General features: G+C 44.7%; 1 protein-coding gene across 1 annotated transcript in view; it reads right to left on the bottom strand.

The window, feature by feature from the left end:
- The window catches only part of LOC310872700 (plasminogen-like), a gene marked incomplete at both ends in the record, with an annotated part of 56784 nt that extends 54381 nt beyond the window's left edge, over window positions 1-2403 (bottom strand). Inside the window, one exon of the mRNA XM_083784743.1 lies at window positions 2361-2403. Coding sequence (XP_083640869.1) covers window positions 2361-2403 — 43 coding nt within the window. The remainder of the gene's footprint in view (window positions 1-2360) is intronic.
- Window positions 2404-10000: the final 7597 nt, after the last annotated feature.

Here is a 10000-nt window from a genome sequence, read left to right as displayed (position 1 = left end):
GGAAGTAGGATATGGATGGATGGACAGGACAGGAAGTAGGAGATGGATGGATGGACAGGACAGGAAGTAGGAGATGGATGGATGGACAGGACAGGAAGTAGGATATGGATGGATGGACAGGACAGGAAGTAGGAGATGGATGGATGGACAGGACAGGAAGTAGGAGATGGATGGATGGACAGGACAGGAAGTAGGAGATGGATGGATGGACAGGACAGGAAGTAGGAGATGGTAGGTGGACGGACAGGAAGTGGTAGATGGATGGAGAGAGTAAACACAAGGATCAGTGTTTTGGTAGTGATGTATATTTCAAAAGCATATTCCTTAACACATGTCATAATTGTACACATAGCCTAACACTTCAGCCTTTAGTTCACATGCAGGGAAGCCTGATGTAATGTCACTAAGATAGCCTACAGTTTAAGATAGTCAGTTTGCGACAGCTGTGAGATCCTGCTATAGCCTATAGTGGACATTGTGAAGAATGCTTTGAAAATAAGACCACCTGTGGTGACTTGTTTACGGAGGCCACAGAGCCTTAAGGGTCAACACACACACACACACACACACACACACACACACAGTGACCCCCACAGAGTGGGGATATATATATATAATGGTACAGAGAGTCAGTTAGAACTGTGAGTGAGGCACGGCAGAGAGAGACAAGGCGCTCTGCCTGGGACGAAGGCCTCAGTATGCTGTAACTATGGAACAAATGCTTGTAATCTGTAACTGATGGCTGATCAATAAATGGAAACAAGGATATGTGCCTGCTTGGATCTCCTATTCATTTCAACAGCAACTTCAACAAAGGAATTAGGTGAATTAATCCACGGAACCCTGTAAGAAAAGATACATCATAATTGGCGCCCGACGTTGGAGGAGTGTTGGTGAAGATTTTTTGAGCCACGCTAAACGGACCTGCGTATCTGTGGATTTTTTTTGTTTTTTGTTGTTGCTTTTGACGTGAGTTTGGATGGAACCCGAGGACTGACCTGAAGTTGGGATGATGGAATAGGCTTATCATTCTTGTGTTGAGCGTACGTGTTAGGACCATAGTGTACATCTGGACGCTGTGTTAGGCAGGTTATTGGTTAGTGATTAGGTTATTGGAGTCTGCTTCTGTTAGGGCGTTGACAGAGTTGAGAGTTAAATGGTAGTGTAGCCTATGCATGATATGTTTGTGCATGTATGTGCTTCATTCATTTGTTTGTTTTATTGTAGGTCTGTCTATGAGTCTGTGCTGGTATAGAGCATCTCTGTGAGTTATGGTTGAATGCCAAATAATTCTCCAGTGACTTACACGTTTTTGGTTGTGATTTGGCATTTAATTCATGTATTCGCTCTTGCTATATGGACAGGGTGCGTCTGTGTGTTTCTCTTCTGGGAGACTCACACATACACACGCAGGGGAGACCTTTCTTTTCTCTGCGACATGGTGTGCTAGAGCGGGGGAAGATTTTGTGCTTTAGGCTTCATGGGTATTATTATTTGGGCTGGGCCATTCTTTTTTCCTTTTAGGTATTTCTGTAACATGTGGAACATGTTTCAGAGGGGGGAGTAATATTGATATTAAATTGGGGGTTTAATTCAGGTTTAAAATTAAATTGGCATTAATTTGGGGTCCAAGATAAAATTAGAAGGTCCAAGCTAAATTTAGGAGGTAAATGAGAATATATTTCTCATTATAAATGATCACATTTAGGATATTTCATATCCTTTGTAAAATTAGGTATAGGTTAATTTGGATAGTTAAGCCTACAGGTTTTTATCTTAGTCAAACACGACATAGCCTAGGGTAATTTGATTCTGTGACAAAACAGTTGCTTAGATGTAAATTAGGGAGTGATTGAGTGCATTTGACACCGGTGGAGTGCTGCATGTAGGAGGGGGGTCAATCTCTTCTCTCAGTCAGTGACTTGACTTGCTAGTCTAAAAATAAAATAGAGGCATTTCTATGTTTGTTTTTTTTGAGTTACAGATTGATACTGTCAATAGTTTTCTAATTTCTTTATTTTACACTTTCCTGTGTGGATGGTGTGAGAGAGACAGTATTGAATGTTTTCCTTGAAGTGAGTTTCTACTCATTCTGTGGGGACAGTATGCAAATGAGTATGCATGTCTGTGACTGAGTGAGAGGGGACACAGCATGAGTGTGTCACAGTGTGACTGTGTGAAAGTTTAGTGTCTAGTGTCTAGGTTATTTACTATTTAGTAGATATGATGGACACAGGGATAAGCCCAGTGGACATTGTCCGAGAGAAATATTCAGATTCATGCAAGGATATTTTGAAGATTTCAAAGAAATTTAACAAGCGTTGGCCGGACATTGACAGACCATGGCCTCTGGAGGGTACTTCTGATGCAGAAGTCATTAATGCCATAAGGGTTCTTGTGCATGGATACAGAGCAGATCAGAAGACGAATGAGCGGAAACTCAAACGCAAGACTGAATTATCAGTATTAGATATGTTCTGTAAGGAAGGCCCCAATGTCAGTGAGTCAGTGCCGGACAAGAAGCAACAGTGCATTGACATTGTGGACCACAGCAATGATGTGCTCTCAGCAAAGGCTGAGGTGAAAGTTCATGACAGCGGAGACATGAGGACATCAAAGCAACAGCCAGAGGACGGCGACGCTCAACGCTCTGTTAAGAAAGAGCTGGAACGGGTACGTTGCCTGAAAGAGGACTTGACCAGTGAATTACGGACACACAGACAGTCTATGCGTTCTATAGAAACACGTTTGAGTGTAGTTCTGATGAAAGAGGCACATCTGCTCCTTGACTTGGGTGACGTGGAGGATGAGGCTGCGCACAGCCACAGAGACAGTTCACATGGAGGTGACATCTACAGAAGCTACTTTCCGGTGGCCGCGCCAAGGGGCAAAAAGACTTTGACTTTTGGGGGATATGACCCGCACATTCGGGATATTATAGCTCAAGTGGAGGGACGTACAGCACATGCAGGGGATGAGGGAAACCGTACCTCCGCCCGTGACGGACGGACAGCAAGCTCCGATCGGGCAGTGACTGTGGGCACCCTTTCTGTTTGTGGCAGTGACAGAGCTGCTGGACGCACGGAGAGACGTGTGGGATCAACTCAACAGGAGGAAGAGGAGGAGGACAGTGCAGCCCGTACACAGCAGGGCTACCATTCCGACGCCTACAGGGGCCCTGCAGATTGGCAGGCGAGCTCTCCACGACACTCCAGGGGGGAGATCGAACGACAGGAGGACAACATGATGCTCCCGGTGATGATGAAGGGCAGAAATATGGAGTACAAGCCGTGGGCATCTGCCGACATGACAGATTTTGTGAATCAATTGCCCCATTTGCGTGATGGGGCGTACCCCTGGATAACAAAGTTTGAGGGTCTTGTGATAAAAACTCAACTGGCTATGGGGGACTTGGCCATCGGGGACCTTAAACAACTATGGGCATCGTTGAAGGACGTGGGCATACACGGCATGGAGGAGATTCTGGACCGTGCCGGACTCCGACAGTACTCAGCCGTGACGGGTGGAGATGCAGACCTCTTTCTGGGTCACAGAGGAGCGTTGTGGCGCGCACTAAAGGAATTGTATCCAACTAAGGTGCATCCAGACTCTATCTCAATTGCTGCAATGGGAGACTACGAACATGCACGTGAATATATTGCCCGGGTCAATCAAAAGTGGATGGATATTACCGGGAAGGACCCAGATGTCAATGACTTAGAACGGGATCTTGTCCGCTCGAAGATTGAACAGGGACTTCCTGAAAAAGTCAGAGACGATTTGGCGACAGTTGTTGGCTTGGCGGAAAATGCCTCTCAAAATGTACATCGCACAAATTGTGCATTCGGTTGGACAGTTCCGCAAGAAATTAGGGGAGCAGAGACAGAGCGAGGTAGAGGTGATTCGACTGTTGGCCGAGACCCAGTTGAAAGTTGCGCAACAAGCTGTACAGGCAACAGTCGTGGTACCTATGCTGGAAACTCAGCAGAACCAGCAGGGGGCCCCTTCACAGCAACAGAACCAGCCGTGGCCACCTCAGAACCAGCAGCAGCCGATGCCACAGACTCAACAGGGGATGGGTCAGCAACAGTCTACAGCACCTCAGCAACCACTTCTGCCATGGAGAGTACGAGCGACACCTGGTTTCTTGGGGCCACCACAGAGGCCGCAGTGGGAAAACCCACCATCACAGCAGGCATGGCAACAGGGTGGATGGCAGCCACCTGTGCCACCCTATCAGTGGGCTGCAACTCAGCAAGGATATATTCCACTGACACGTCACAGCCCAGAAAGCTGGAGAATGAGAGGTGTTTGTCATAAATGTGGTCAGTATGGTCATTTTTCTGGACAGTGTGACCATAAACCACAATGGGAGACTTTGAGGGAAGTCAAGTTGACCGGATCTCATACAATGAGATTGGACAGCTAAAGGAGAAGTGTCATGGCTACTCCGTGTTCTTCTTTTGACAGTTGACTTGACACGCCCCCCCCCCCCCCCCCCTCTGTGCTATTGACAGCATGGCTTTTGATCTGTCACCTAGCTGCCATCTGGCAACCAACCCCGTTTTGTTTTTGTTTTGTTTTTATACTTGAGGTTGAGGTTTAGTTTAGGGAAAGAAAGACTTTCTAATGGAAAGGGGTGGTTCAGATCAGGAATGATGTCCTAAACGGTTTGATTTGCTTTATAAGTTCTATTCATTGTCATACGAAAGAAGATAGGTGAATAGTGATCAGATGAATATTTTAGGACTTCCTTAAATATCACAGTTGAATCCAGTCCAACAAATAAGAGTTATATTCTAATTAGTAGTACCAATATTGTTTTAGCTCTTTGTTTGTGTGTGCCTTTCCACATCATATGGGTTAAATGATGGTTTCTGCAGGACCATTCATCTGTCCATTGTTCTGTGAAAGTTACTCACAAACTAAGAGGGGGGAGAAGGGGATATTTATGAGGGAATATTATTCTTATTAAGTTGATATTGGAATCCACTTCCACACAAATATGACTGTCCATATAGGTACACCTAGGGATCAGCCTCTCTTCCCCCTCCCTTGCTCGGCTGGCAAGGGGGGAGGGGGGTCAGAGGTGCGAGGTATTTACAGCAGTATTTGTGTGTCTGTGAAGTGTACTGAAGTCCTGAGTGAGTGAGTCAAGGGGAGTAGTTTAAGGAACAATACTTCTACCTTGTCCTATTGTGTGATATGAATGTGTTATGTTTGAAGGGTTGGAAAAATAATGTTACTAAATAGCAGTAGTAATTTCAAGCAACTCTGTATGAGAATGTCTGCGGCATGGGATTCTCTCATTTAAAAAGGCATAGCAATAGTAGACGTTGTCTACTGTTGACATTTTTTATTTTGGGTGGTGGATAATAATCTGGTACACCGTGAGGTGTCAGAAGAAACAGCAATGTTTGCCAGGTTATATGAAGCTTGAATTGGGCAGGCGAGCCAGGGGCGTAAATGAGAGGATCACAAGCCTGACAGTGTGTGTGGTGTGAGTGAAATCATGATGTGATTGAGAACAATACAATGAATGAATGTATGAATGTATTTCATACAAAGACTTACTTGGGGACAGACCAAGCTGTGTCCAGTGAAGTGTTGCTAATAGGGGGAGAGATAAGAGCTATTTCCTTTTCACCCTGACTGGATGCGGGCGTGGACCTCCTGTCCTGTCATGTCTTATCTTCTCTACCACTGTCTGTTTTAGACGACCTACTGTGAACTGTGAGCAGTCATTTATTGGGGGTACTCATTTAGATAAACAGATGGGAGCTGGACAGTGTTCGAAGATCTTTGCTCTAAAGGAGAGACTAGAGTCTGATGTCAAAAGTGAATTGCAAGGACTCTGTTTATGGGGGAGGGTATTTTGGTGTGAATTTGAACAAATAGTCAAGGTGCCCTATGTGTGTGTGGGGTGGTAAAGGCGGCGGCTGACACGACCTTACATTCTACATATAGTGTTCATGGGGAGTCGCAAACCCTATGATCGAAGCAGCTGGCTATAGCTGGTGCCTGAGGGGGTTTTAACCCATATCTCCAGGAGTGGCATATCTCCGGGAGTGGAGCTTTCAGCCGAGGGATGTACAACCATGGTTGAACGTTTTCAGGGTTAGATGCCCCTCAGCTAAACCACCAGTCCTTCCCTATCAGTAAATGAGCTTGTTGACTTGACATCAGTGAGTTGTTACTTCTTCTGCCATGCCAGAACTAGGAAAACGTCTGTAGATAGGCCTGCATATTTTCCTTTTAATAGGTGTGGACGAGGGGAGTCCATCTATGGATGGGATTCCATCTACACCAGTGGTCTACAGGTTCCAGAAGTGTCGATGGTGACATCCGACAGTGCCAAACAGGAAGATGGGGTCATCCCGAGAGGACCGAGAGTCCAGGGGGGTGTCTCCACAGGCAGCTGTCTATGCAACATGATAGAGGGGCTTCTAAAATCAGCTTCTACCGAGAGGAGAGCCAAACAGCAGGTGACCTTCACAGCTGCTGCGGCGTTCACTGCAGGAAGGTGTCGGAGATCGAACACTATTCTGTGGCCGGGGCCCACGGGCTGATGCTAAAATGGAGGAGAGGAACCACTTCTGCTCTGAAGGGAGGAGGGCGGAGCGTTCCAAAGTTCATGTTACAATGAGGAGGAGAGAGTTTCATTGCTATTGCTTTCATGATTGACACGACTGTACGCAATGAGCTGTCATTCAGAGCCTTGTGATGCTCAAAGAAGTTGTCTCCTGCCTACTATAGTCCACTTTGCCCGGCCTCCCCGAACCTGAGAGATCTGCTTCCCATCATCAGTCAGTGCAAACCTGTGCTGAGTGCTGACAATCAAGAAGGATTTTTCCAAGCGTTGTTATTCTGTAGGCGAAAAAATAAATGTGGGAACCGTTTCCTACCGCGTGTCTGATCGTCTGAACAATCTGCGTCATGGAGAAAAAGAAAAAATCGTGGTTCATCTGGATTGTGAATGATGTCTGAAAATGTTGTTTTAATGTTTGAGTTTGTTGTATTTTGTGCTGAAATGAGTCAAGTAGATATAGCAAGGTACTGGAAATGGTACTATTTTTGAGGGATGTTTGTTTAGCCATTCTGTTATGAGTGTTAACTTTTCATTTACAGGTATTTGAATTTAATCGGTATAGGAATTTGATTTGGTCTAAATAGGTTTTAGGAGTTTAATTTCTATGATACAAGGGGCTCCTGGGTCAAGGGGGGTCCTGATTTGAGTTGTCTTTCACGTCAGGAATATGGTTTAATAATTAATTTTGGATTTTGGGAAGAAAAAAAAAATGTATTTTTTGGAAATATTACTTTTGGACATTTATGAAATATGAATTATGTCTGGGGAATATGTAATTCCCCAAGGGGGGCTGTGATGTATATTTCAAAAGCATATTCCTTAACACATGTCATAATTGTACACATAGCCTAACACTTCAGCCTTTAGTTCACATGCAGGGAAGCCTGATGTAATGTCACTAAGATAGCCTACAGTTTAAGATAGTCAGTTTGCGACAGCTGTGAGATCCTGCTATAGCCTATAGTGGACATTGTGAAGAATGCTTTGAAAATAAGACCACCTGTGGTGACTTGTTTACGGAGGCCACAGAGCCTTAAGGGTCAACACACACACACACACACACACACACACACACACACAGTGACCCCCACAGAGTGGGGATATATATATATAATGGTACAGAGAGTCAGTTAGAACTGTGAGTGAGGCACGGCAGAGAGAGACAAGGCGCTCTGCCTGGGACGAAGGCCTCAGTATGCTGTAACTATGGAACAAATGCTTGTGTGTATGCGCGTGTGTGTGTGTGTGTGTGTGTGCGCGTGTGTGCGTGCGCGTGTGTGCGTGAGTGTGTGTGTGTGCGTGCGCGTGTGTGTGTGGGGGGGGGGGGGTGTAAAGCCCAACACACACCGGGATGCGGCACAGACGACCGACAGACAGACAGACAGACAGACAGACAGACAGACAGACAGACAGACAGACAGACAGACAGGCAGGCAGGCAGACAGGCAGGCAGGCAGGCAGGCAGGCAGGCAGACAGACAGACAGACAGACAGATTTATTTGTAGTTACTTTGTAGATTTTGATTATTTCTAACACAAATCAACACCTGTGTGAAGTGAGGGGCGCTCTTGACACATATATGACGCACATTCTCCATTCATTGTGGATGGGAATTTAATTTAATGTGTGTATAGACGAGAGCCCACTTGCTCGTCTACATATGACGGTTTTCTGAGCTCAGGTTCACCCATAAAACCTGAACTTTAAACCCATTCTGACCTGAGATCAGATTCTAAAAATGTCTTCTACATCCTGACAGTTTTCTGAAAAAGCCATGTTTCTATGTCAGTGGTTCTTCGATTTTTCAAAAATAGCAGACCTACAAGCTCGTAGCGCGCCACTCGGTGGCGCGCTATGAGCTTGTAGATCTGCTATTTTTAAATAGCTAAAGCATAACATGATGCTGACACCAAAAGGGGTTCCCCGCCCTCAGTAGATTTTCTGTGGTCTGGGGTTTTCTGGCTCCGACAAGTGCTCTGATTTTCCTGCTGACTGTGATGTCACAGTCAGCAAATCCATATATATATCAATGGGATTTTGCCAGTAGATGAATCATTATGGCATTTTCATTGTCCTAAATGTTGTTGAATTTGAAACATTGTCATTCATATCATATTGTAGCATACCACGACATGTCATAGGACATGATAGAAAATGACTCTGTTCTTAAAGATATTAAAAACAATGAACACAGTGACCACAGCCCCTTCTTTCTATACTGTAAATAGTTTTTCCTTTTCTAACCCTGTATATATATATATATATATATATATATATATATATATATATATATATATATCTCTCTGTACCCATTCTATACAAACTGTTAATAAAATAATCAATGAATCAGGTAGAACAGTTGAGCAGGTGTCAGAATGAGCTATATCTAGCTGAATTACATTCTGGTGGGCTACCAAGATGAGACAAAATTACAATATATTTATTTCATCATAACCACAGCAATGTTATATTTACGTTCCATCTCTTCTCCCAAATAGCAGATCTACAGCTTATCTCTCTGCATGCCACACAGCAGTACTCTCTCTCTCTCTCTCTCTCTCTGCATGCCACACAGCAGGTCTCTCTGTCTCTCTCTCTCTCTCTCTCTCTCTCTCTCTCTCTCTCTCTGCATGCCACACAGCAGGTGTCTCTCTCTCTCTCTCTCTCTCTCTCTCTGCATGCCACACAGCAGGTGTCTCTCTCTCTCTCTCTCTCTCTCTGCATGCCACACAGCAGGTCTCTCTCTCTCTCTCTCTCTCTCTCTCTCTCTCTCTCTCTCTCTCTCTCTCTCTCTCTCTCTCCTCTCTCTCTCTCTCTCTCTCCTCTCTCTCTCTCTCTCTCTCTCTCTCTCTCTCTCTCTCTCTCTCTCTCTCTCTCTCTCTCTCTCTCTCTCTCTCTCTCTCTCTCTCTCTCTCTCTCTCTCTCTCTCTCTCTCTCTCTCTCTCTCTCTCTCTCTCTCTCTCTCTCTCTCTCTCTCTCTCTCTCTCTCTCTCTCTCGTTTTCAAAATGCAATCTTTTGAAAAAGCTGATCTACAATGCTCACAAGGCCTCATTGTGACACATTGTGAGCTTGTAGATCTGCTATTCTCTCTCTCTCTCTCTCTCTCTCTCTCTCTGCATGCCATACACAGGTCTCTCTCTCTCTCTCTCTCTATCTCAAGTTTTCAAAATGCAATCTTTTGAAAAGCTGATCTACAATGCTCACAAGGCCTCATTGTGACACATTGTGAGCTTGTAGATCTGCTATTTTCAAATAGGCCTACCCTTAACACATCATGACATCATTCTAAAACAGGACACTGTGTTTCAGAACAAACTCAAATTAAATAGTAAAAAAACAATGATTTCTTCACAGTGGTGTAAAGTACATTTACTTAAATACAGTGCTTAAGTACAATTTTTAAGGTGTTT

This window comes from Protomyctophum parallelum, assembly GCF_964188405.1.
Source record: "Protomyctophum parallelum genome assembly, chromosome: 15".
NCBI classification, from domain to species: Eukaryota; Metazoa; Chordata; class Actinopteri; order Myctophiformes; family Myctophidae; genus Protomyctophum; species Protomyctophum parallelum.
Note: the sequence above shows the minus strand (reverse complement) of the source record. Positions and strands in the feature narration are given on the sequence as shown.